The sequence below is a fragment of the Lampetra planeri genome, chromosome 8 (assembly GCF_965212315.1).
Source record: "Lampetra planeri chromosome 8, kcLamPlan1.2.h2, whole genome shotgun sequence".
Classification (NCBI taxonomy): Eukaryota; Metazoa; Chordata; class Hyperoartia; order Petromyzontiformes; family Petromyzontidae; genus Lampetra; species Lampetra planeri.
The window spans coordinates 11,393,861-11,421,271 of NC_136114.1; the positions used below are offsets into that span (position 1 = coordinate 11,393,861).

General features: G+C 46.7%; 1 protein-coding gene across 1 annotated transcript in view; it reads right to left on the bottom strand.

Annotated features, from left to right (window-relative positions):
* Positions 1–27,411, bottom strand: part of UNC80 (unc-80 subunit of NALCN channel complex) — a 118,780-nt gene that overhangs the window by 17,682 nt on the left and 73,687 nt on the right. The window contains exons 41-57 of the mRNA XM_078597260.1: positions 26,358–26,452; positions 25,398–25,487; positions 25,144–25,245; positions 24,273–24,453; positions 23,035–23,037; positions 22,287–22,552; positions 20,232–20,366; positions 19,434–19,572; positions 18,498–18,594; positions 16,240–16,410; positions 14,106–14,198; positions 10,984–11,202; positions 7,696–7,896; positions 6,077–6,200; positions 4,014–4,139; positions 3,198–3,321; positions 1,677–1,886 (exon numbers count right to left, since the gene is read on the bottom strand). Coding sequence (XP_078453386.1) covers positions 1,677–1,886; positions 3,198–3,321; positions 4,014–4,139; positions 6,077–6,200; positions 7,696–7,896; positions 10,984–11,202; positions 14,106–14,198; positions 16,240–16,410; positions 18,498–18,594; positions 19,434–19,572; positions 20,232–20,366; positions 22,287–22,552; positions 23,035–23,037; positions 24,273–24,453; positions 25,144–25,245; positions 25,398–25,487; positions 26,358–26,452 — 2,376 coding nt within the window. The remainder of the gene's footprint in view (positions 1–1,676; positions 1,887–3,197; positions 3,322–4,013; positions 4,140–6,076; positions 6,201–7,695; positions 7,897–10,983; positions 11,203–14,105; positions 14,199–16,239; positions 16,411–18,497; positions 18,595–19,433; positions 19,573–20,231; positions 20,367–22,286; positions 22,553–23,034; positions 23,038–24,272; positions 24,454–25,143; positions 25,246–25,397; positions 25,488–26,357; positions 26,453–27,411) is intronic.

Below are 27,411 nucleotides of genomic sequence, written 5' to 3' on the forward strand. Positions count from 1 at the left end.
GGGAAATGAAATATGTGCACATTTTAGCTGTGTGTTTTTCGTTGCCGTTATTGGTATTGGGAGTTGTGAGAGAAAAATACACACCACGAAAAACAATCTAATATCTCTCGTGTCTTTTATATATATATGTGTACCAATGCTGCGTATTTCAGACTGTCCAACACAAGTTTTGAAGCTTTGTTAATGAGAGAAAATACTTTAAAGCTACAGGCAAAGCCTATTATCCCTGGCAAGCCCTGGTGGAGTTCACCCATGCGAGTGATAAGTAGACTCAACTCGATATCCAAAGAGGTGAGGATCATTTATGGTTACATGGTTGTGATTAGCCCTCCAATGTTTGGCATGATGTCCAACGTTTGCCTCTGTGTACTTGGACCTTTTTCAGCACAATGAATTAAACGTCGGACAGTGCCGATCAACACCCGAAATAAACCAAAAAATACATTGGAGAGCTATACGGCACAACCGCAAAACAACCTACGCGGTTGTGAGTTAGTGTTTGTTGCAATGCAAAATTTTCGACACTCTCTCAGACCAGGCAATGGAAATAATATTCAGCATTAAACAAACCCCCCAAAGTGTGGGCATGACTCTGAAGATGATGATTGATCGATGATGATGACGACCATGGAGAAGCGTCGTGAACCACCGGTCCCAAGATCCCCAGAACTAGTACCGCACCGGTTGAGCGACTTTTCTCGACGGCAGCTCCCGTCACCAGGAAATCTCCCTCGCTGCACATGCGAAGCAATGAAACTCCCCTCGACCTTCAGGAGTCAACTGAAGGCACTGGGCTTGCTCAGGCTGGCGAACGAGAAGCCCGTGAGACTGTGCTCTGTGCCTCTGAGTTCCCTAACGAATAGCGATCTGTCCATTTTGCGATGCATTGTCATGATGATACGTGATTATATGTACGCATGTTGAACTTCTTTCGCACCGTATGTAGCCAACTCATCGGAGGTGCATTGAAAGGACAACAAACTAAACACCAAACATATATCTTCTTGGTTCTTTCGGTAAAGTCACGTAGAATGGAAATAATAAAATAATAAATAGAAAACATAATAAAATAATTCTCACGACGTTTCGGCCACAACGCAACAGGTCTGTCGAAAAGACAGAGTCTGTCTTCTCGACAGACCTGTTCTCCACCTGAGGACGGCTGCTTGCGTTGTGGCCGAAACGTCGTGAGAATTATTTCATTATGTTTTATTTTATTATTTTATTATTTCCATTCTACGTGACTTTACCGAAAGAACCAAGAAGATGAATCCCTGCAGTCACGAAAGCTTTAATTCGAAAGATAATGTATTTATAGATCTTATATAAATCCACATTGTTGCTGTATGCAAAGCCAAATGGTATTGTATTTTTCATGAATGTGCAATGTCCCATCTCGTGTCTGGATAACATTTTTGTTCTTTTTTTTAGACATGTTATTTTTGGCTCGTTCCTCCTCCCCCTCATCAGAGATTCAGTGACCTTTTCACGATTCGTTGCTATGATTTAAGTAAAATATATTTCTTCAATATTTGATTTTAACCGAAGCATTTCAATGAAACAAAACATAGAATACGTGATGATAAAGATGGTGATCCACGATCATTCTGATGACCATCATCGTCACAACGACGACGACGATGATGACGGTCAAACGCTCTCGCCGGTGGCCTCACCGAGGAAGGCGGCCTGACTGGTTGACTCGGCGAGGCCGTCCTTGCGCGAGTCGCGGCCCAGCTCCCCGGCGGTGTTGGGGCAGTGCGCTGGCGAGCCCTCGAGCAGAAAGTTCTTGCTGCGCGACGTACTGATGACACGTGGTGGCAGCAGCACGTGCAGCACCGTCTGCAGCAGGAAGAGCACCTCCGACTGCTGCAGCCGTGGAGCATCTGCAAGTGCCAGAGCAAACCGCACGCTCTGCGATGTCCGCAAAAAAGTGTACCGTGCATTTTAGACGTACCCCAGGTGTACACCGACGTGAGAAAATTCGATTGAGGGTGATTCGTTCCTACGTTCGTCATAAGTTGACACGCATTTTTTAAAAATCCTTTATATTAAGTTCGCTTGCTTGCTTGCTTGCGCGCTTACGACCGTGCAAATCTTTCGGTCGTTTTTTAACCCACTTCCCGTGATCCAATCGAGCTGACATTTTGCACACAGACTCGTTGTGCGTGACAATTTATTTTCGTGAATATTTTTTTCCTAAATGTTACACTTTTTAGGAAAAAATAAATTATATTTAATTACCAATTGCTTAATGGTGGCAAGCAATCATTTGACCCATAGGTGGCAGCCATCTCAAGCCAGAGGACGAGAGGACTCTAGCCGCCACGCATATAAAGGATTTATAGTGAAAAACATAGTTTTTTTCAAAGCAGTATATTTCACAATGGCAACATGTTACAATTACACAAAAAGTTTCAAACGGTTTAATGTGTTATCAAGTTTTACTAACCATTTTATAAATGCTCTATGTGCCCTCCACCTGCTGTACGGACAACATCGAGACGATAGGTGAATTCGTCCCAAACGCCTCTCTTCTCACGTTTTCCTCCGAGGTGCGTGGTCGCCCTGTGCTCTTCCCCTTACATAAACAGCCCGTTTCCTCACATTGTCGGTACCAACGACGAATACTTTGACATTGGCGGATCAATGCCAAAACGCCGTTAAAACGCACGCTGCACCGCAATTACGGATTCAGTCTTGCTAAACTGCAGAACACAAAACGCCTCTTGTGTTTGCAGGGTCACCGTCTTGCGAACGACTGAGGCGAGGGGCTGTTTGTGCGCTGGGAGAGGCATCTCGCGGTCATCATTTGAAACTCTATGCCCCGCCCTCTCTATGCCCCGCCCTCTCTATGCCCCGCCCTCTCTATGCCCCGCCCCCTCTATGCCCCGCCCTCTCTATGCCCCGCCCTCTCTATGCCCCGCCCTCTCTATGCCCCGCCTTCTCTATGCCCCGCCCTTTCAAGTGGTAAGCGTTTCATTCATGGGCGGTTCGTGGTTGCAGAGATATAGCGATTTCAAATCGGGTCCATCTTTTTAAACATTTTACGTTCAGGTTTTCAAGAACGCAACCCGGATGTATATCGAGGCATGCGCTTTCAGTAAACTCTCGAAAATGTGAATGCAACCGTTGAACTTTGCGTGGAGCTAGTTTCACGACAGGGTGGATGCCGAGACAATGAGAATGTGCAGCACCTCGGTTGCCGGAGCCCACGGCCAGCACAAAGGGGATGAAGAGGTTAAGAAGCATCCCTTCCCTCCTCTCTTGGTTGGTGAATGGAGAAATCACCAGGTGCAGCGGAAAGTCTTCTTTCAGGGCCTGAATGGTGTGTCAAATGTCACGCACAACGAAACAGGTTTAGTATAAATAATAACAGGGGTTTGGTTTTTATTTATGTTACCAAGAGGAAAGGATGATTTTGACACTCTGGCTGAATGGCCTCCTTCATGTGGGTGGAGTTTGGTGGTCATGGCAAGTTGGGGTGACAGAAACTATGTTTGCATTACACCAGAGTGTGATCATACTTCACCACGCTGGTTAGTGCTGGTTAGTAAAGGTGGTGCTTAAGATCGGTTCAGATATCAGTCGTCACTGTTAGCCATGGCCAGGAATCGAACTGAAATCCGCCGGGTTTTTGTATGTATGTTGAACTTCTTTCGCACCAGACGTAGGCAACCATACTATTTGGAGGTGCGGTGGAAGGATAACAAACTAAACACAAAAAATACTGAAAAAGAAATGAGTTTTCAATCTAAATTTAAAAGTGCATCGCTCCAGTGGCTTCCTAATATCGGAAGGAAGAGCGTTCCAGACGGCCGCAGAAGCGCGTCTGAAAGCGCCACGCGATGCAGTGACCGTCTTTGTTCGATGGCCGCCCAAAAGCCGCTGCTTGGATGACCGGAGTTCGCCGTGTTGATGGTTTATGCTCAGCGCCGCGTTAACTCGATGCGCCCACCGTTCCACCCCCTCAACTGAACCTCACCTAGCGGATGTGTGTTTTTATCGAGCACCTGGATCTGCAAAGCCACGAGCTTTACGACGGCCGTGCTGAAGGGCAGCGGTGGAGACAGGTAGGGGCTCAGGTGGAGCAGGGGGAGCCCGTCAGCCACGCTGGAGGGCCCCACCACACCCATCACCTGAGCACAGCCGCGTGAAATCGCAGTGTCAGCAGCGTTCGTCGTCCGACGTTGCATGCTGAGCAACACTGACAACGTTGAGAGAGAGAGAGCTCTCTAGTGTCAACAACACTCATGCTCGACAAGACTCTTTTGTTAATAACTGTCCACTGCCCGGACGGTTCAGAATCACACTATTTATTTATACCGGAGGAATCCGATGAGCTACAAAGCTCCGTTTTGAAGTTTTACAGTCGGGGCGGGTAAGAACGTTGCAACAACAAACAGTACAACAACACGATAGTAGTGCAAAGTACAAGAAAGATAAACAAATCACCAAAACACACACAAATACAACACTAAACCATCCCAATCCTACCAGGCAAAAATGAAGCTATGAATATAAGTGTTTTTCAAATGTTTTCTCGTTACTATTTGTTTCACGTTGTTATATATTTAGTTCCTGTTCTGCATCGTGAAACATTTCGTGAGCAAGCCTGTTGTTGGATCTGTTTTTTGCCATTAGATGCATTTATATTGACCCAAGTCTCCATTGATAAAAGCGCCTCTTTCCTCTCATTTGGCGAATAACCGCTTTAAATAACGGTGATCAATCAACTAATAAAATTACGACATGGAAAATAAACGCCGCATTATAACAACAGGAAACCTGACAGGCGGAGGCTGTGGCATTTCAACAACAAGCCGCACACCTTTGCTTTAACACGACACTGGGGAGGGGAGCTGTGATAGCAGGATGGAGCGTCGATGCTCCGTGTCAAACAGGCATTTTTAAATTATGTTTTCCTCTCCCACTCTTAGGGCTCCTGGGAAGCTCGCCGCTGCTCCGCTCTTTATTCAGCGAGGCAGAAGCGCCGGGTGTCGGCAATAACGGAGCCGACGCACAGCAGGGAATCCATCAATGCCGAGCGGTGAGCTGAGCAAGGGCACAGCAGCTCAACTTTTTGATTGGCGTAAAAACAACAACAAAACATTTGCGTGATAGGATTTGACGGGCCGGGGGTGGGATGAGGTTTTTGGACCAGTGCCGCGGCTGTCTTGCACATGCGTCTAAATTAATTTCAAAGGGAATTCAATTAGGCCGTTTCCTCTCTGGAAGGGTCGAGGAAGGTCACCGTTACAGGCTGGCTGGGGGCACGTGAGAAACCCTCCCCAAGCTGGGCCACAGGTGAATTGGCCAAGGCCTCTTTAGCTGAGCAGCATCAAGTTGAGCAAAAAGTCTGTCTGGACATTTCGCTGTTGTAAGACTGACTCGGGTATGAAGGTACAAATCCAGGATTTATAGCCCACCTGACCCTGGTATTGCAGGATTATTATACTGGGATGAGCAACATGGGTTGGTGCTGTTTGATTTGGATGAGAGACACTCGAATTTTAATGCGTGGAAATTAAAGAATCCGTGCCCTTACAACCGAGTAGATGTCAATGAGATGCTATATATTTAATGCAAGGAAGAGTTATCTTTATACCAAACGTTAGTTCTTTATTGAGGATAAGATCGGAGCCTGTAGAGATTTGTTTTTCCATGAAGTAGTAAAATAAAAAAATATGTAACACAATAATATTAATATACCTACAGTTTAAAAAAGTGACCGGTTAACCACACTCCCAGTTCTACGTAAATCTTACATATAAGCAGAACTCCATTCCGTATCTTCGCACATTAAAAAATATATATATTATTTGGGCTTTCCAGACCAATATTATCCAGTGGCATTTGTTTTAAGCAAACAAACTCTGGTGGACCGGAGTCAACATTCTGGGCCTCATCACCGGAAGTCAGGCTTTGTTAAGCAAATTCTGCTGGGTAACCAGATGCTATTGCCGAAAACACTCCTGGCTCTATCCCTACGACATCGTGGTTGAAAAGGCACCGCAGGTGTGGGTCGGTCACACCGAGCCCAGTCTCGGTCCCGGCCAGGTTCCCGGTCCCTCACCAGATTGACGCAGATGTTGATGAGGGAGCGGACGTGCGGCAGGAAGGAGATGATTGGCTGCTTCTGAAGGGTGATGCACACTCCCTGAATGAGGCTGCTCGCGCCCTCCCACTCAATCTGCCGCCTGCGCACAACGTGTGAACCAGGGGAACACACGCACATCAGCAGCAACAAGCCTTCACGCAAATCTTAAGGCAGCTGTTAACTGGTAATCAGGTGATTATATATATATATTTTTTTTCTTTCCCCTCTGTCTTTGTAATTTCCATGTACTCTTAAGGGAGGCCGAGGACACGTGCACATTTTTGTTTTAAATGGATGTCCAACGTCTCTCGAGCGTTTTGATAAAAACGTAATCCGACAGCTTGGAACAAAATAAAATAAAACTAATTGCCATAACTGTTTTTTTTCTATTTAATTTCACCACCCACCACAATCACTGCAATATTACCGCAATCAGCCACGCTGCAATGTTAAAGGGGACGCATGCTAATAAGCAGAAGTTTTTGGCACTGGCGGTACGCTCTTGCCAAAAAGGCACAGAGACCTTGATTCATGTAAATATCCTTTCATCCGACTATACTGGATGAATGAAGGGCTGCTCCCTACATTCATGACCTCCTTCAGCCCACATATATTCTATCAAGATCATTAAGATCCTCAGATTGCGCACTGCTCACTGTCACCACGGTCTCGAAACTGACGGCGCTTTTGCAATTGCGGCACCTCGACTCTGAAACTCGTTGCCCTTTGAGGTCAGGACTTGGGAAACACTTTACGAATCTTAAAATCTTGACGAAAAACGCATCTGTTTAAAATGGCTTTCTCTCCTTCGTTATTATCAAAACGTCCTTCTCACTTCTTTCCATGCATATCGCCCTCAGAACGATTGTTTAAGGGTACTTTATAAATTCAAATAATTATTTATCGCAAGACAACCGCGCGCACCCGCGTTGCTGAAACTTTTGGAATTCCGCAATGGTGCAGAAGATAACAAGCAACAACAAAGTGGAAGGAATAAAGCGAATCTCCGCGCGCTCTACCGGACAATGGGCCTGGCCAGCGCTCATTTGCGTCCGCGGCTCGGAGCCAGCGGCAGTAATTTCAGCACTGGCTGAGATCCCTACAGCAATAGATCAAGAGGCAATTGCTCCTATCCGTAGCTAATTCACAATTATAAACACCAGGCAATTGCACAGGGGCGGTTGAATGGAGTGTTGAAACGTGTTTTCTTTAATGCGCGTGTCTCGGTACGCGCTTAGGCTAGGGTTGCCACTCGTTCTGGGGTTTTTTTCTTCCTGAACCATCATCTCTTTAAAGAAATCTGTTCTGGGGAATTCTGCAAGTCTAAGAGTCCTCGTGTTTTTTTTTGTTGCCGCTGCATGACAACTATAATAATACACCAATGTTTTACCTACGTGACTTTACCGAAAAAACCTGAGAATAATAATACACCACTCCAGACACGTGTTTATATATTGTTCTCCCCTCTTCCAATCTGGCAAGATACTCTTCTTCCCAATGAAATATATCGGATTATTGTAGCTCAGTGGCGGCAGACCCAAGCTTGGGCAGCATGGGTTTCTACCCCCGACCGCTGACCCGCTCGCCGTTGTTACCGCAGCGTGGGCATCTTGTGGATCTTGTTAAACATGCGGTCCAGGCGCTTGATGATGAGGATCAGGGCAGGACGCACGGCCTCGCTCGACCAGTCCGTGATGGGCAGCATCTCGGTCATGTAGCGGCGCAGGCCCCGGCTCTCCATCGTCGCCCCGTCGTACGGAGCCAGCTTGAGCAGCGAGTGCGCGATCTCGGCCAGCCTGCGTCACCCGCCCGTGCGATCACGGACAGGCAACACGCAAACAAGGACCACCGTTAATCCAGCGACCGGATTATTGGTCACCAGTTCCAGAACTTAGGAATCAGAAACTATTTCCTGTGCAACGTGGAATGATGAATGCACCAACGTACAAGTGGCACTGCGCAGGTGACTCTGATTGACCAGCGGCGGCCATCTTACAGCACCCATGGCTACAGCAACCTAGTTATGTCCCTGCGTGGGGTAAGCAGATAAAAGGTGCAGCCCTGCAATTGCTTGCTGAAGCCACTATTGAAGAAAAGGCCTCTACTAGAGGGCACTGTCGAGGGTGTCTGTTCTACTCTTCCACACTGACCAGATGTGTGGGAAAAGGTGGCTGTACCCACACTTTGCCTCACCGCACACGTGACCTTCCAATCAACGGACTGGGGTCCCCATTGTGTTGGGGGTGAGATTCCTCCGGTTTCACCGCGTTGAATACAAGCGACGGGGCTTCGATGCACACGTTTTCAGTTTCATTTCATTTATGAGTTATAACCCTGTGAACCATGCGGCTCTTGACTCGGGTGCAACCGCAACAAAACAAAAACATGAACAAGAAACATCTTAAAGTGACTACACGCAACAGAAAAATCCAGGAAAAAACAGCAAAGTCTTACAAAAAGAAACACCGTATTTCAACGCTAAGTGATGACACTAATAGATAACAACGGTCTGCACCGAACATCAGTTCCTAAGGAAGCTACCAGCACAGGGAGCGAAACTTCGGCCGTCATGCCAAACAACTCAAAAGGCACCATGGAGAGCCAAAGCCAGAATCGATGGAAGCACCGGCGAGCTGTCGTTCAAAATGAAGCTCTCTCTGTTAGTAAGAAGCTTAAAAAAATAGACATCAATGACGCGACCTCGTGAAGGGACGGACGGTATTAATCACGGGGAAGCGGGTTGCACTGCATCTGCAATTGGAGAAAAAAAGTTCTTTGGATTCATTGGCCAAAGGCCATAAAATCTATCCAAGTGAATATACGGTCCGATTCAGAAAAGACAGAGAAAAGCTTTGAATGCAAATTTGACTCTGCCAAAAATTAAAATAAATATTAACGTTAACAAAGTTAATATTTTATTTTCTGCACGCCCGTTTGAGACGTAATTATTATGCACGCTGCCCTTAAAACAATTTTAAGATTTATTAGAGTGTGACATTAAACAGCACTTATCTGTTTGTTTGCCTAATCGAAAATTAAATATCTTCTCACTCGAACATTTTAATTAGTTGCTGTAATAATGTAGCACTTTACAGTGTTTTATCAGTTCATAACATTCAAATCCAGAAAAACTCAATTCGGTCATGGAATATTAAGGAGTGTAGAATTATTAATTAACAGCAAGTCTTTACGATGTCATCTACAGCCAATGATTTCTCCTGCCAATGATCATCGTGATGTTAATATGATGGAATGCGCGATGCTTGCCGTCGCATATTTTTTTTTGGCATGCCTACAAGGGAACATTGCAGTACTCACATCATGCACTGCAATATTTTTTAAATTCAAGAATGCAAAGAAAGGTGCATTTAAGTAAGCGCACTTCACAAAGGGCACAGTTTGTGATATAAGCAACACAACCTTACATCAGACTGGTGATGGGGAAGGCGAAAGGCGGACTTGTGATACAAGAACACTACTCTGGATATTATCACAGCTGGCCTTGTTTCACAGTGGTCACCTCTCATACCCAGTCTGGGTTGCATATATATACAAACACATTAGTCCATAATACAGGTTTTGTTGTCACGAAAACAGAACATGCCAATTCGTCACTAATACAGCTCACCGGTGTGTTTGAGAGACAAGTCACAACACTTACAATCCGAGTACGACGTTACTGCCCACCTTTAATGTAAATACAGTACTCTTACGTATTCAGAATTGATTTCATTAGATGTCAGCTCTTTGTCAGTCTACTGCATGATGAAGGCCTATGCAGACTATGTCAATCATGGAAGTTGTCTTGACTATAATTTATCTCGACTGGTGAGTGTGGGATGTTGAGGAGAGGCCCAGGACCAGTTGTAGGTATGTACGTTGAACTTCTTTCGCACCGACCGTAGCCAACCATGCATGCTAATCGGACGTGCGGCGGCAGGACAACAGTTCAAATATCACTCGCCACTGCTGTCAGCCCTGAACCAGACTCAAACTCAGGTTTCCAGGTGCAGAAGGTAAGAAGCGCTTTACCACTATGCCAACCATCACTATGAATGAACGTCTCTTTTCTAAATTCAATGTTCGATACACGCCACATTTTCACCCACCCCCGGCCTTTTGCTGTACAATTCCACTGTTTTGTACAGGCTCTTGAGATGCAGTCACATTCAAATGCTCTACAAGCAGTGATGAGAAGGAAAATGGTACTAATTGGACACATACGTAGGATCGACAACAACAGGAAGATTTAAAGAGTGTTCTTCATAAAAATGAAAGGAACAAGAAAGAGAGGAAGACCTTCACAGAGAATGGTGCCAGAAAGATGTGGCCACTACTTGAGCATATTGGCACAAGACAGCGAAAAGTGGAAACAATTGACGAAATGTGCAGTGGAGAACTACAGGTTATCTGCCCATGGATCGTGATGATGAAGACGATACATGCAAAAATGTTGCCCCTCTGCTGCACAATCCCACCTTTACATCATGGGACCTCCTTTGCCAGTACCAAAATATACTAATAGGGTTTTTCCCCTTTTTTCTGGCAACAAAAATCATGCTTACATTGAACATTGAAACAATCAGTTTCAAAGACAATGCATACATTATCAGAGTATTGTTTTTTGTTTGCATTTGACTGCAAGTATTGTGGTTAATGTAAGCATGATTCCTTGCAAAAGGTGTCAGTTTTTGTTGCCAGAATAAAGGGGAAAAACCCTATCAGTATAATCCCACCGTTTTTAACGGGGTCTTGAGATAGTCACATTCGGACGCTCCACAGACCCTAATTTGCATTGCACTGCATTGCGTGACGACAGCACAAAATGTACTTACTGGGTTGGCCGCGGACTAACTGCAACACACGTGTCGCGAGTCGCTCACCGGATGTGCGACTTAACGTCGAGCAGCTCCGGCACGGCGGCGCGGGGTTCCCCGGCCATGCTCTGCAGGATCTTGAGCCGGGGGCCGCTGTGCTTGAAGAAGTCGGTGCAGATGTTGAGCAGCGATTCGCGTGGCCTCCGGAACTCCTCCTTGGCCAGGCGTTCATCCAACTCCTCGGGGCCCAATCCCTGGCCCTCCTCAAGCAGCCGCAACTCATCCCTGAGTCGTGGCCCAACGCACGCCACAAAAAAGACAAAATCCCCCCCCGGTGTAGCCTCAACAGACCGCTGGGGCATGTGCTGTTAAGTGAGCACCTACTATATGAAGGCCGGCACAGCGCACGATAGGGTGGGTGGCCAACATCATGCCCAACCGCCTTTGTCTCCCCAGTGATGATGTTTACACACCACAACAGGTACTAATTTTAGGCTGAGTCGACCTAAGGGAGGCCCAGGAGCAGTTTAGATATTCGTCACTGAGGTTGGCTTTAAGTCATAACTTGTTGTATGTTTCCATGTAATCTTCCGTACTTCACCTTCACCTCTGACCCCAGGGCACATATGCCCCGCCCACTTCGTTCTGACACCAGGACGCTTGTGCCACGCCCTTTTTTAAACCTTTAAAAACAGTTGCCTTCAGTGACCTTACCCCCTTTTTCCTCCTGATGACGATCGCTTGTGTTGTGATCGAAACGTCGTAGTTTTGATTTTATTACTTTTATTTTTCTATCTACGTGACTTTACCGAAAGAACCAAAAAATATAACACTTAAAACTTGTAACTATTTTGAGACATCCAAAATGTGATGTGTGTTTGTTTAATCTTGGCATTATCAATTTAAACAGATTTTTAACACCCCAATTAGATGTTTCGCTGATGCCATGCCAAAATTAGGCAATTGCCTGCAATTGCCAAATTAGGAAATTGCTCCTTCCTGAATATTCTTCTGGGGTTAATTTCCCACTGCTAAACTGGGATGGATCCCAAATGCACTAATCTACACTATCTAAGTAAATGTATACAGTTGAGTAAAATTAGAGTACGCATTCAATGAAAAATAAAACGCTGGTAATTTCTTACCTATATCTATTCTTACAAAATTAAATCTATAAATGCAAGCCAAACAACTTAACTGGCACATTGTACCAAGCACACAGTGACCATCGGACTAATTTGTGGCAAATTATTCATTACACAAACAGATCTTAAATAATAAAGCACAATTACAATTCCATAAAGAAAACTACTCCATTTACTCCTTTCGCTCATCTAACAAGTGTTGGTGGATGAGCCGTGCTGGAGAGATTAGCACAGTGTGCGCTCCGAACCTTGCAACCTGAGCTCAATTCCCGGCCATGATCAACATCAGTGACGAGTGATATTTAAACAGGTTCTGAGTGATCCCCCCCCCCCATCACCCTCTAGCATGGTGAAGTATCATCAAAACAACCTCCACGACCGGCACAGCATGGGGAGGCCTTTATCCAGCAGCGAATGGAAAAAGGTCTGAATATTCTAGTATGCCTTTGTGCGTCATCTGGTCCAACACCAACGGAGACTAGGCTCTATGAAAAGCTGTCTCGGGTGTGGACCAATCAACTTCAAGGACAGTGCATATCATTATCATCATCAGAGTTGTTTCTTTTTGTTTGCATTTTGACTGCTTGTGTTGTGGTTATTGCAAACATGATGCCTTGTATAAAGGTGTCAGTTTTTGTACCAGTTGAAAGGGTAAAAACCTATTACTACAGGTCTGAATATTATCAATGGTTTACAATTATTTTTCGTAAGTATTTAGTTTTTAAAAGGGGGTCACTGATTGCATGACTCCTTTCGAGCATTCAACACTCCAGAGACATCGCATTCTATAAACATTATAATGCCTTCATTCTTATGTACGATGAATGTCCCCAAGATTGCGATGACAATGATTTCCATGCCGTGGCAAATATTCCCTGAGAAAATATCCCCAATAGAGGGCAGTCCTGGGCCACTCTGTCACCAGGCCGCAAGAACGGTCACGGAGCTATGACTCTTGAACTACAATTTATTATTCACACCGGCAAAGTATTCTTGGCTCTTTCGGTAAAATCACGAGAGATAGAAAACAAAAATCTAAATTAAAAGCAGAAAAACCCACGACGTTTCGATCACAACACAAGCGTTCTTCATCTTTTCTCTACACCTGAAGAAGAGCGCTTGTGTGGCGATCGAAACGTCGTGAGTTTTTCTGCTTTTAATTTAGATTTTTGCTTTCTATCTACGTGACTTTACCGAAAGAACCAAGAATATGAATTCCTGCAGTCACGAAAGTATTAAGTCTAAATTCACACCAGCAAGTGTTAGAGCGTTTGTATGACATTCCCGAGCGCTCACCACTGATACATCTTAATATACATAAATAACAATTGCCTCATTTATTCTCCGCACCGTTGGGAAGGAAATCTATTTAGCAACAGGCTTCCACCTGGAATAATACAAACATTCCATATGCGTGCCCCGCACAATACCTGCGTAATATACGTGTAATCTACATGCCCCATACTGAACAAATGTGGATGCATTCATAACTTGTCAAAGCACAATTAGGTCAGAGGAGACAGACACGTTCAGATGGGTATTGGACACATTCTGCTTGTGCGCTCTGCGAGATAACCCTGCTGCACGAGGTTCGATAGCAATGTGTGTGGATGTCTTGGCCATTTACACTCGTGCGTTGGATGGAATTCTGAATGTTGTGGGGATATAGTGTTGTTGTATTCGACCTGTTCTTAAACATTTCGCATGGCGTTTTTCTTCTCCTTCTCATAACTCAGTTATGTTGAACGTTCTCTCCCCTCTCTATTCCTTCCGCGTTCCCCTTTAAAAAAACACAGCTCAGACATGATTTTCAACAACAACAATAAAAAACACTTGCTGTTATTTGTTGTTGAGAAATTACTTGGCGATGCACACTTTAGTCAGATGTAATGGTAAATGTTTTGGAGGCGATTAATATTTGTAATATTACAAATGTAATAATGTAATATTACAAATGTCCATGTAATATTTGAGTTCGTAAAGTTTACAAACACACACACACAAACTATTGCGGGTGGGCAAGGCAGACCCCTGCACGCTGACCTGAGGCTGGCTCCTCCTGACGTCGTGTGGTTCGCCGCGGCCGCTCCCTTGTAGGTCTGGTCCGAGCGGCTCACCTGCGGAGCCGTCATGGGCCTGTACATCCCACGCACACAAAGCCAAAGATCCACCACCCGCACGCACCGCCGTGTTGCCCTCAACAGAATGTTGGGGACAAGCGCCGTTAGCGAGCAGCAGAGGTCGCAAACGGGTTTTGATTCCTTACCCGTACCCTACCCGATACCCGGCTAACCCGTACCCGGCCGGGTATTGGGTAGGGTACGGGTACCCGATTGCGACCTCTGGGATGAAGCCATGTTGCAGGCGCGGGTGGGTTGATTTCTAGGAATTTGAATTGTGAGAAGAGACAAGACGTTGGGCAAATGAGTGACAAACGGTTACTCACCAGTGACTCACGGCCTACCCGTACCCGTACCCGTACCCGGTCGGGTACGGATAGCCGGGTATCGGGTAGGGTACGGGTATCGGGTACCCGATTGCGACCTCTGGCGAGCAGCACTTATTAAGGCCGGCACGGTGCACCAGGCGCTGGCGGGGCCGGCAAAGTGTCCGGCCGCATTTTCTTCCCCCGCGCCGGCGCTTACACATCGCACCAAGATACTCGTTTGAAGCGGAGTTGACCTGGGCGGATTCCCCACACACATAAACGACCGCAACCGCATCCAACAGTCGCTGACAGCGCCCAGTTGACGGCCAATTCGTTCAGAATACGAGTTCACTTCTGTGGTAGGGAACGTGGTTATACCCGCGTCCCCATATGTTGCAAAATAACAGAGCGTTCAATTTACTCCATTAAAGCTTATTTTTTTTTCCCCTGCAGCAAATGTGTTCATTCTTATCTGCTGTGCTATCATTAGCGATCTTAGATTCTTGCTTTGGGACTCCCTCCCATCGTCCCTCTTTCTCCGAGTTTCTATAACCTCGCTCAGGTCAAGCAATAAATTAGTTCTTATCTGATGTTCTATCACGAGTGCTCCGAGTTGCTGGCTGATTTGTGTTATAGACCTTTCAGACCTGTGCTAAGTAATTACAATATATATTCACTCATACATATTCAGCCTATGTGGAATATAACTGATTACATTTTCGGCTATGCCCTTGCTGGAACAGAAGAGCTATGTGAATGATGTTCAACGGTTTAAAGATTTAAGAATGCACTCCATATATTATTATAGAGTTATGCAAATTTATGATGTCAGTAGTAATAAAACAATTATGACATATATATTGCATGGTATATTGTAAAACTTGAAAAGTGAATGTTTAATAATGGACACATTAACTAGATTTAGAATGCAATTGGCCCTATTTTAAAATTCCCAACAGCGTAACGTTATGATACGATGATTCAGGTGCATACGAGCAGGACTGCAATGCATAAAACGTAAGTTTATTAGAACCGACAACTATGGTCGCACTGCACGTGGTACAGCCCCAAAAATACATCAGAAAGCTATGCAGCAAAATTGACTGAAGCAAGATAATTTCTCCACGACTATGGCTGTCCGCCTGATGATGCTAGTTGTGATTACTGACAAAATGTCGCACTCGAATTGGACATGTTGTGGGTTAACTCTGCCCACGAGTATCGGGATGAACGGTCCTTTCGCGAGCTGGGGGAGGTGGTAACCCCTTGAGCCATTGGGCCCAAAAATCGTTTATCGGTACCACCCGAGGTGGCAAATGCTCACAATGAAAAAAAAAAATTCGAGCATTGCATCTCTAGATCACGCATGTGCCAGATAGCAAGGTCATGGTAATAGCTATTTTACGGGGAACGGTCATGAAAAAAAGGTTTATTTGACAGAGAATATGATTTTAGAAGGGGAAAAAATATCCGAATTAGATTTTTTTTTTAAATATCTACGAAATAAAAGAACCAATATGAAGAGTGTCTATAAACGATCCGGTATGTACAGCTTTCTGTCATTGGCGGACACTCTCCATGATGGTCACTATCCATGATGGACACTGCTCATGGTCGACACTGTCCATGATGGACACTGCTCATGGTCGACACTGCCCACTGTGGACCCTGGTAGCATTCGCCACCTCGACCGGTACCGACCAAAGCCCCTTCACCCCTGGGCTGAGCGGCTCGGGGCGGGGGAATCACCGAGTGAGAGGCTCGGCGCTGTAGAGGAGCGCCTGCACGCAGGTTGCCAGGTTCGCGATGGCGGTGATCTCCTCCCGGGCGGCCGCTGGCGTCTCCAGCTGCACCGTGAGCGTCTTAAGTCGCTGCAGGTAGCAGGGCACCAGCGCCTCTACCACGCTCAGCATCTGCAAGCTGGCACGAGCGGCGTTGGGGTGAGGGGTGTGCGAGGGAGGTCAAGGCAAGAGTCGGGCAAGGCTCTCGTGAACTTCTGAGCTGCAATTGTACGTGATTTTTTTTATTGTTAATTTCAAATTTTCGTCCCTTTTGTCAATTCACTGCTTGGGTGAAGGCCTTCCGTCATATTGTGTCAGTCATGAGAATTGTTCGACCATACTTCACCAAGCTTGTTATTAAGTGGGGGAGTGGGGGAGGTCTGCACAACCGGTTCAGATGTTCGACGCCACTGAGTGTAGCCATGGTCAGGAATCGAAGCTCACCGGGTTCACAACATGGTGCGTCACTGCTTCTCCCTTCAACATAGTTTTAGAGTCATTAATCTTTTTACAATAAATTATTTGAAAAAAAAACAAGTCCACACTGCGGACCTTTAATCCCAGTGGGACAATGCCTGTCAGACATGCCTGAGTTTTGTAGCACGTGCGCGTGTGCGCGTGTGTGTGTGTGCACCGAGGAATTGTGCGCAGTGCCAAATCGGTACGTGCGGAGCTGGCCACGCGAGGCAACGCTCTGTGACACCCGCTGACGTGATGGACGTCTGGAGCTGAGGCGTAATTCACAGTTGAGGTGTAATTACAAAATAAATTACATACCCCCTTGCCTTTCCCCGCAACAGACATCTCTGACGGTCAGCCCGAAGAGAAGATGCGGTTTTCCGGATTAAAATCGCCTATAAATTTCCCACGTTGTTTTGACTCGGCAGAGGCCTTCCACCTCCTCCCGACGATAAATAAACGTTGCGACATCGCGTGGACGATCTTCTTGGTTCTTTCGGTAAAGTCACGTGACTTTACCGAAAGAACCAAGAAGATGAATCCCTGCAGTCACGAAAGCTTTAAATCGAAAATTAATCGCGTGGACGAGTTTGCATTCACCGTCTGTTCGCACGTTCGAGAACTCGGTGTGGTTGGCCACAAAACGCCGTGCTCCCTTGAAAAATAAATGTTGTGTTATCAGGACCAGCGCACAATTTCTCCAGCCGAGTTAAAGACGGCTGCCCGGCATCGCGTGGCGCTTTCACACGCGCTTCTGTGGCCGTCTGGAACGCTCTTCCTTCCGATATTAGGAAGCCGCTAGAGCTACGCACTTTAAATCATCTAAATTGAAAACTCATTTCTTTAAAACTGCTCTTTGTGTTTGGTCTGTTGCCCTTCCCCCGCACCTCCTATTAGCACGGTTGGCTACGTACGGTGCAAAAGAAGTTCAATATACACACTGCACTTTACACTACACTTACTACACTGTACAATACGCTGTAAACTGCACTATCATACACTACACTATACATTACTATACACTACACTAAACCCTACTATACACGACACTATACACTACACTACTATACACTACACATTACTATACAGTATACACTACACTATACTGTACACTACACCACTATACTACATTGAAACTCATTTCTTTAGAACTGCTTTTTGTGTGTTTAGTTTGTTGTCCATTCCCCCCCCACCCCGCAGACCTCCGATTCGCACGGTTGGCTATGTACGGCGCGAAATAAGTTCAAGGTACGTACATACATATACGTACGATGGGCAAAGGGACTCAAAAGTCAAACTCCGCGATTGCAAAACGTTCCGCAAACTGAAAACAAAATAATTTCCCAGATGCAACTGCGGCGCTCCGCGCAAACGGTGAACTCTTGTCGTCCGCTGTGTTTTCAGAATTGTCGGGTTCACACAAAGGGGAGCAGTTTAGGCTTGCGTTTATTTATTATTATACGTATATATTTGTTTTCCCCAACGCCGATTGTGCATCGCACTCGCTCCGGTGCCACCACCCAAGCGGCTCGATAGCCAAGCAGCAGGAACATTAAGTGCCATACTTATTATGCGGCTGTCAGTTAAGTCGATACAACATCAGCATCCCTTACCGCTTTCATTAACTCTGAGTCGTCTGAAAGGTCGATACACCGCCGGTGGAGGCGGTCTCGCTGTTTAGAAGAAAAAAAAAACAAATCTCCATGCCTGCCAAGTGAGGGGTGAGGGGTGGGGGTGGACATTGAAACGACTGCCATCGTGGGGTACCTTCTAAAGGACTCGGGGGCGTAAGCGACCACCGTCACGCACAGCTTGATGGCCTCGGCCATCGAGAATGCGAGGTCTTCATTTCCGTAGCAGAAATCTGCGGAGACAGCGGGCGGGGACACGGGGGGGGCGGGGCGCGTGGGTCACTCGCGTTGTTCATTAGCGCCGCTCGCCACGGCCTCATTTGCACGTGCACTCTGGTATATTAAATCGTTCAACTGGAATGGAAGTGCCTCTCTGCGCGCGTGTGTGTTTTATGCGGCAACTATGTAAATTATCGACATTTTCATATAACAGGATTAGTCTACTTCGCTTTGTCAATCCACTGCTGGATGAAGGCGTAAATTTTATTCAGAGAGGCGTAGCGTCGTTGATTTTAAAGACATTGCTGCTCACCGCATAGAACTTAAGCGGCATGATCGCACTCTACGATAGCTGGCGCCAAACTGTGCCACGCCCTCATGCATGGCCTTGTGGGAGCCTCGGTACCGATAAAGTTAATTTGCGTTCATGTTTCTTCCGATTCAGTTCCGATGACGTACATCGGAATGAGAAACGGTGAAGTACAATCCACCAGTTCGTGTCCTCAGGTGTCCCCTCCTTCCTCATCTCCTCTCTTGTCCAAGATTTGAAACTACGTTCGGTTTCTTATGCTTTAGTTGCGATAGATTTTGAAACGGAGGGTGTGCGAACAAAACAACGCGACGTTCAACGCACGTTTCATTTTCATCTTCCAAAAAAAAAAATCTTTATTTATTTTCAACAAGCCCCGCGTTGATGAGCAGCAGCGGTGTGCGCACGGTTAGCAGCGGTGAGAAGGTCAAGAGGTTGGGCAGCGAAGCGTGTGGTGGTGGTGGGGGGGGTGGAGGCGGGGGAGCAAAGGCAGCAGCGAGCAGAGCGGGGAAGAGAGAGAGAGAGAGACGACGGAGCGCTCACCCAGGGACTTGAGGGGCTTCTCGGCCTTCACGAGCTCCAGCACGTCGAGGGTGTCTTTAGAGTCCCTCTCGAGCGAGATGAGCAGGTCGAAGAGGCACTGCGGGGACACCTCCCCTGACGCCCCGCTGCCCGGGGAATCCTGGGGGGGGGGGGGGGGGGGTCCGGCCGCCCAAAAAAAAAGGGGGGGCGCGGTCAAAACAAACGACTGAATAAACCGAGGCGTCAGCGCATGCAATATGCAGCACTGTGAAATGTGCATTCATATGTCGCGCGCATTTCAAATACCACGCGCGCGAGAAGTGCACGTATGCTACGAGAGGGGGTCAAAACGTTTTTTTGAGGACAGGATATTAAACACGTCCGCAGATGCCCTCTTGTTTGTATTTTTCAGTGTCGTATGTATTCAGCATGGTATACACATCTGCAGCCGTTTATTGGCAATCCATTGATTACTAGACGAGGGCTTCCCTATGCCGTGCAGCTTCGACCATACTTCGCCATGCTGGTCAGTGCGAGTTGATGAAGGCAGGGAGCATAGACCTGGGAGCAATATAGTCGTGGATAAACAATTGGTTTTGCTCCGCTGCCCTCTCCTGCCCACACCAATTGTGCATGGAGGTCACCCATTCGAGCACTTATCCAGACTTTAACCCTTATTAGCCTCTGATTTCTGACGTTAAGTTGGTGAAGTTGACTTCACAGCGGCAACTGTCTGCCCAGCTAACAAAATGTAAAACAATTGATTCTCATGCGCACATTGCAGGTGGCAACAACGACGCCAAAATTAGAAACACGCACGGAGATTTCCAGCAGCGGAGCGACGCTCGCAAACAGCTGCAGCAGGAAGGGCTTGCGATGCAGGATGTAGAACTGCCGACAGGCGAACTCGATCATTTCTCGCAGCAGAGGGTTGCTCTTGTAGCTTGTGAACACCTGCAGCGAGCGGACGTGAACGTGTCTGAGGACCGCGTTAGCAGCGATGCTCAATTACAAGTTACAAAAAAAATCACGCGGACGCATTAATCAATTAACACTGCCACAGCGAGAAAAACAACTGTTCCTGGGGGCGACGTTCCAGGCAATGACCCTTCCTCAGAGCCGAGATATGGGAGAAGGGCCTTCGCCTGTGACGTGACTGATTGCAGCCGAGCACGATTTGAACGCGGCGAGATTATGACCCCGATCGCGCATTGCCAATGAGGTGTGAACACGAGACATCCAACCACGATCCGATCTGAACGTACGAACATGCAGATGTGTGGCTGTTAATAGCAGGGCGGTTGGATTTTTTTCACAAGGTGAACCTCCTCGGGTTGGTCTGTCTTTGTGAATAAAAAATTGAAATTGGAATATATTTAAAGAATGTTTATGATATTTTGTTCAGTTTGACGCGTATTCAAGCTGACATGTCTACGCGATAGCCGCACACATTTTGTGGCGCCCGGGGGCCGAACGATATGTCAGATTTTATCAGCTGAGTATTCCCAGGAAATATACAGGCAGGGCAAGCATAATTATCAAACCACCATTTCCATTTTTTATTCTGATTCTGGAATGGATATCAAATCTGTCGGGGGGGTTTTTAACATGAGGAAGAGGGGTAAGGGGGTGGGGGGGCAGCGAATCCCTGGAAGAAATCGACTTCCCCAGAAAGAAAAAAAACATCTCATGCGTAACATTAATCTCCACGCGCAAAGCCGACACCGACAACATCGTCGTGGATTATTTATCATCGGATGTCCCACTCGGTGCACAGGAGCTGGGGGAAACAGATGGCTGAACCAGTCTCGGGACACCACGTCATTGCAGGCCACCTATTACATAAATGGCCCTAAAGAGGAGTCAGGGAGACGTATTCATCAAACGGCGCCATCTTGAAGTGGGACAGGAGAAGCATCATTAAGCGCCAATAATAAACGCAGATCCTTAAATATAACCCACGTCTTGCATACGTACGACGCGTGGATGTACGCGTGTTGAACTTCTCTCGCACCGTATGTAGCCAGCCGTGCTAAGAAAACGTTGGAAGCTACAAACGTTATGACAGCAGTTTAGCCTCATTTTTTTGTTTCGTCAATTAATTAGTAAATTGAACTATTTTCTTTGTTTTGGAAGAAATACAATTTTCATTCAAGGGTTTACATTCCTCTTAAAAAGGCTGCTGCTGCCGTGCCGCGTAAGCAGAAGCAGCGATCACAGACAAGAGATTTCTCCCGGCATTTTTTTGTCCTGCCTGTGCTTCAACACAGCCTCTGCAGTCCTCAGAGGTTCCTACTCGACACACCGACTGCCATTTTAAAGGTGCTGGTGGCCAATTGCAGGACGCCACAAGCATCATGTGACTAGACAGACCTTCCAGTCATTTGAGGGTGAGAGGCCAAATAGATCCAATGCCACATTTTAATGTCCATCAAACTTTGTGGCTTCGAAAATAAAAAAAAGTCATCAACGACACACCAATGTTATGATTTACAGCAGGTAAATGGAACAAATGGCCCATGGCTTCATGGTGATACGGTGGAAACCAACCTACAAACGATATGCATCCGTAACCGCAAGCATCTTGGCCACACTAATCGGGTACTCGAGGGGAATAGTATGAACTGGTTACACTGTCGTGTCTTGATTTAATGCTCTCAGTATCCTCCGGCACTGCTAGAGCCCTCTTGCAGTGGCAGAAGTGACCGCGTTGTATGTGAATGTGTGGCCGGCCAGAGGCATTCCAAAAATTATATTCTGTCTCTAGGAGTGAAATAGCTCTCCAACCATGATTTATAGAAAAAAAAAAATTGTATACAGGGACCAATAATCCAAGAGAGAGAGAGAGAGAGACAGAGAGCACGTGCAGCCTACCTGCAATATGGTGGGCAGGATCCACTGGTAGCCGTTGAGCGAGAAGAGATGATTAAAGTGGAGCGCTGTGTTGATGGTGGTAGCGAGGAACTGGCGCAGCAGGGAGCTGTCCTCGCAGTGCAGTAGCAGGGCGCCGTTGAAGACGTTGAGGAAGAGCATGACCTCGTCGCCCCACGGGAACTCGCTGGGCATGCCCAGGAACATCTCTTCCAAGAAGCGGATCCACAGCAGCTTCTGGAGGCAGTCCACGGCGAACAGCTCCTTGCCTGCGCAAAAACGGCGGAGCATGAGTCGATGTATACATGTACGGCCCTTTTGTCAATCCACTGCTGGATGAGCGGCTTCCCCAAGGGCTCGCGGGCTGTGCGGGTTTATTTGACCATACTTTGGCCACGCTGGGTCTATGTATGCTGAACTTCTTTCGCACCCGCGGTTATCGGAGGTGCGGGGAAAGGACAACAAATGATACACAAAAAGCAGTTCGAAAGAAATTAGTTTTCAATCTCGATTTAAAAGTGCATTGCTCCAGTGGCTTCCTTACATCGGAAGGGAGAGCGTTTCTGACGGGCCCGCAGAAGTGCGCATGAAAAGCGCGCGATGAAGTGACCGTCGTCAAAGGAAAGGGAAGGCGAACGTTACGATCACGGCGATGGATTGTGCTGCACTGTCCCCTACAGCCCACAGCGGCGTACGACCTTTGTCTTATAGCATGGCAGCTGCCCATCCAAGCAACAGCTAAGCACAAAACCTGCTTAGCTTTCAAGGTCTGACAAGATCTTGCACATCCGGGTGACTTTGTCATAGATTGTGGCCCTGTTAATAAAGGCATACAATGCAACACAGTTTGGATATCTCGTGTGACCGCATGCCTGAGACTCTGTATAAATAGAGCGCGCATTTGCTTTATTTTAAGAGGAGGGTAGGACACTGTAGAGCAAAGAAGACTGATGACTATATGGTAAGGTGCAATTGAAGAGATTTCATATGGAACAGGCATTCATAGAAAATAATCACATAAAGATTGAAATGGCGTGGACCGCTCCAATTACACTGTGCCCTCACGCAGTACAATGAGTGAATTTTGATCGATATGTCAAGAAGACACGTGTTATCACGTCATATTCAGGTGTTCTCCAGGCACTCCAGGTTTTTTTAAACAAAATAAATACAACAAACATGGTTACCCGACCATCCCTAAGCAAGAGCCAGAAGCGCTGAAGTGAGGCTATACTGCTATGGTTAGAAAAAAGTCTGGAGGTGATCAGGTGGACTCGATCATTAGAGCACTGAGCCGGCACGGCTGAGATTCGGAGTTCAGATCTGGCAAGCCCGCCTGTGATGCAACACAGATCTCAAGTGTAAAACACTCATGGCCTCAGTGCGGTCACCAATAACTTGACAAAAAAAACAAATTTAGATGTTTTTTTGCACTAAAATTGGCAAAATTCCAGCTCTGAGAAATGTCAAATCTCAAACTACCAAATGATACAGCGACCCCTTGGTGTGTGGATAAAAAGGTGATATTTTAAGGAGCTTAGATACAGTTTAACACGTCAGCTTTCGCGACCAATATTATTCAAAATAAACGTTTTTGGGTTAGATCGCGTTACCATTCTGGCGAATTGCCCGATGATGCTGGATGTAATTACCAGCGAAACGTCGTACTAAAAAAAACTGTAAATGTTGTGGATTCACTCTTCAATACATCGGTGGGCTAAAGTAGTGAACTATTTGTCTTTTGTAAACGTGACACTTTTTTGCTGATTGGCCGTGTCGGGTGGTGGAGGGTTACGACACATTTATAAATAACGCGATCTAAACCCAAAAACTTTATTATTAATCTTAGAGACAGTTCTGTGATATTACCTTCATTTGGAGATTCGCCAGCGCACAGGGTAATCCACTGCACTGCGAGGGTTCCAAACAGATACTCCGTCTCCTAGCTTTACGGCGATAGCGCAATCGGGCTCAAAGTGCCGTCGTCACCTTGTGGGTCGGTGAAGAGCGAGAATTCGGCCTCAATGGCCTTGCGGGGGAAGGACGGCAGGCGGAGGAGGTCCTCCTGCAGCACGGAGACGTGGGACTGCAGGTGGCTGTGCGGCATGTGCTGCGTGAGAGCCTTGGCGAAGAGCAGGCGACCCACCTCCTCCAGCTTCCGCGTCAGAACCTACGCAGCGCAGCAGCGGGCAGCAAGTGGCTTTTACACGCGGTGTAGGGCAGCGACGGCGGTTCGCTGCGCGCAGTGGTGGTGGTGGTTAGAAAGGGCCCTGGTTACAAAGCAATGAAATGGGGGATCCTATTCACCTTGTCCAAAAAATATATATTCAGGGCCTGCCTTGGCTCCTCCCACCCTCAACCAGTATATATACAAGGACTGTTTTCTTGGAATTTATTTTACTTGATACAGCTATCGTGCTGTGACGGTTCCACCTGAAGACGGAAGCTTGTGTTGCCTCCGAAACGTCGTGATTTTTATTTTATTTTTTATTTTACTTTTATTAATTAAATTTTTTTACCTACGTGACTTTACCGAATACCTTAGAATATATTGTCCAAACACGCCGTTGCACTCTGTGGGAGTCGCTTAACATCTGACACTTTTCAACTTGCAGACGTCATCGATGCATTGCTGCTGAGCAAGTAGTTCACTGGATTACCTTCCGCCGATTTTTGCCACATTAATCCCCGTTGTATCTCGCGTTGTGGACGAAATGAAGAATGCTACGTGTGTATGTTGAACTTATTTCGCATCGCATGTAGCCAACCGTGCTAATCGTGCTAAACACGCCAACATCTTTCCAAGAAATCAACAATAGTACGATCATGATGACGACGATATGAAGAATGCCGCAATAACCTGTTTTTGGATTAATGTCGCCCCTTTCTCCGGGTCCATCTTGACGAGGATGAGCTGGGGCGAGACGGATCGGCGGAAGGGGTAGATGTCCCGCACGTACGTCTAGGGGTCACGGTGGGACAGCGACACCGCAGGCAACACCGAACTCACAGGTCGTAAAGTGAAACTGTTGCTTTGACTATAAAACAATTGCAGAAGCAAACGCGTAATCATTGAAATACAAGAGGTCTGCAGAGGTTGGTGCGAGGCATCACCTTGCTGTAATGGATGATGTTCCTACGCCTGTCCATCAGAAAACAGTTTTCAGACTGCGCCTCAGGGATATTGAAGAACTCTAAACTCTCCTAAGGGATGATAAGCGGCAACAAAAAGCAACACAATGAAGTATTATAGCATACAGCGGCGGTTTCCAATCTCCGCTCGCTTGCGTAGTACAAATTTTAAAAAAGTATGATCCAGTGCACCACCGGCAACTTTTCCATATAACCTCGACAAAAGGATTCATACTGAACAATATCAAACATTCTATGCATACAATCTATACTGTTACAATCATTACAATTATTTACTGATGCATCCAATGTACACACATACACACAACTGATGCCAGTCTGAATAAGAGGTATATGCATAAATATACACATACATATACAAAGAAAAATATCCTCTGTATAAATAAGTAGCCTTAGTATACTTTTTGGGCAAGTGCTGTTAGCGAGCATCTATGAAGGCCGGCACGGCACACGAGGGAGTGGGTGGCCAGCACCACGCCCGGCCGTCTTTGTCTCCCTAGTGGCGATGTTTACACACCGCACCAGGTACTCATTTGAGGCTGAGTCGACCTAGGGGAGGCCCAGAACCGGTTCATATAATCGTCACCGGTGTTGGCCGTGAGCAGAAATCAAACTCGGGTTGCCGGGTTCGTAGCGCTGCGCGCTAACCGCTACACTACCGCTCCCCATATACACACATTTATGCATGCATACATACAGTCAGGGCCTCCAGAGATTAAGTGAAAAGTTATTAAATTTGTGAATGCTGAATTGTATTTGTTGTTGGCCTTGTAAAAATAAATTAGATTTTTCTTTAACTTTGTTTTCCTTGAGCAAATATTACTGAGGGCCTCACAGTACCTGCAGCCCAGGGGCCTACACAATCTTAATCCGGCCCTGCATACAGTACACACATACATATACACATCCAAGACGCATCACCTTTAACACGGCTTCAAAGAGTGTGTCCTCGTGCACGGGAAGCTGTGTTGGAATGTCACATTCGTTTGGACCATGGACCACCAATGTTTTAGTGCCTGCATCACGGAAAAGGCACAAACACATAACCACACCGATACACGCAGACCATGTATAAGAGATGAATCCCCACTACCCACCCCCCAGTGATTCTATTGTGACGATTCAGGATCAGGGTCACAATTGCACGCGCAATTGTTGTTTTTTCATCATTATATTATTGTTTGTACTTCTCTTGTATCATGAGTTTAAGGAGTAAAGTCAATAAAATAGAATTCATACTAAATTGCATGTAGCCTGGATTGAACAGTCTAACGGTGGGCCCCACTGATGGATGATAAAGTTACAAGCCAGTCATACTTGGAAGGGCTCTTAGAATGATCTCTGTGATATCTGCTTCCATTCTCTAACACGGGGAGGGGGTGGGTGCCCACCTCTGCAAGAGTTCCACATGGATTTTCTGTCTCGCCACAAGATGCCGGATGGCACAATCGGCACACGAATTCGGTAACCGCTTAATTTACATTTCTGAACAGTGAAGCTTGGTAAATATGCAAAGCCGGATTGTGGTGGGTCACGAGCAGAGGTCGCAAACGGGTTTTGATTCCTTACCCGTACCCGGTCGCACCAAGGTCGCAAACGGGTACCCGTACCTGGCCGTACCCGTACCCTACCCATACCCGGCCGGGTACGGGTAGGGTACGGGTATCGGGTACCTGATTGCGACCTCTGGGATGAAGCCATGTTGCAGGCGCGGGTGGGTTGATTCTAGGAACTTGAATTGTGAGAAGAGACAAGACGTTGGGAAATGAGTGACAAACAGTTACTCACCAGTGACTCACGGTCTACCCGTACCCATACCCGGCCGCACCAGGGTCGCAAACGGCTACCCGTACCCGGCCGGGTACGGGTAGCCGGGTATTGGGTAGGGTACGGGTATCGGGTACCCGGTTGCGACCTCTGGCCACGAGCACTCGCGTCTGAGAAACCTTCCAGAGCTGTAGCTCGACATCCCCGC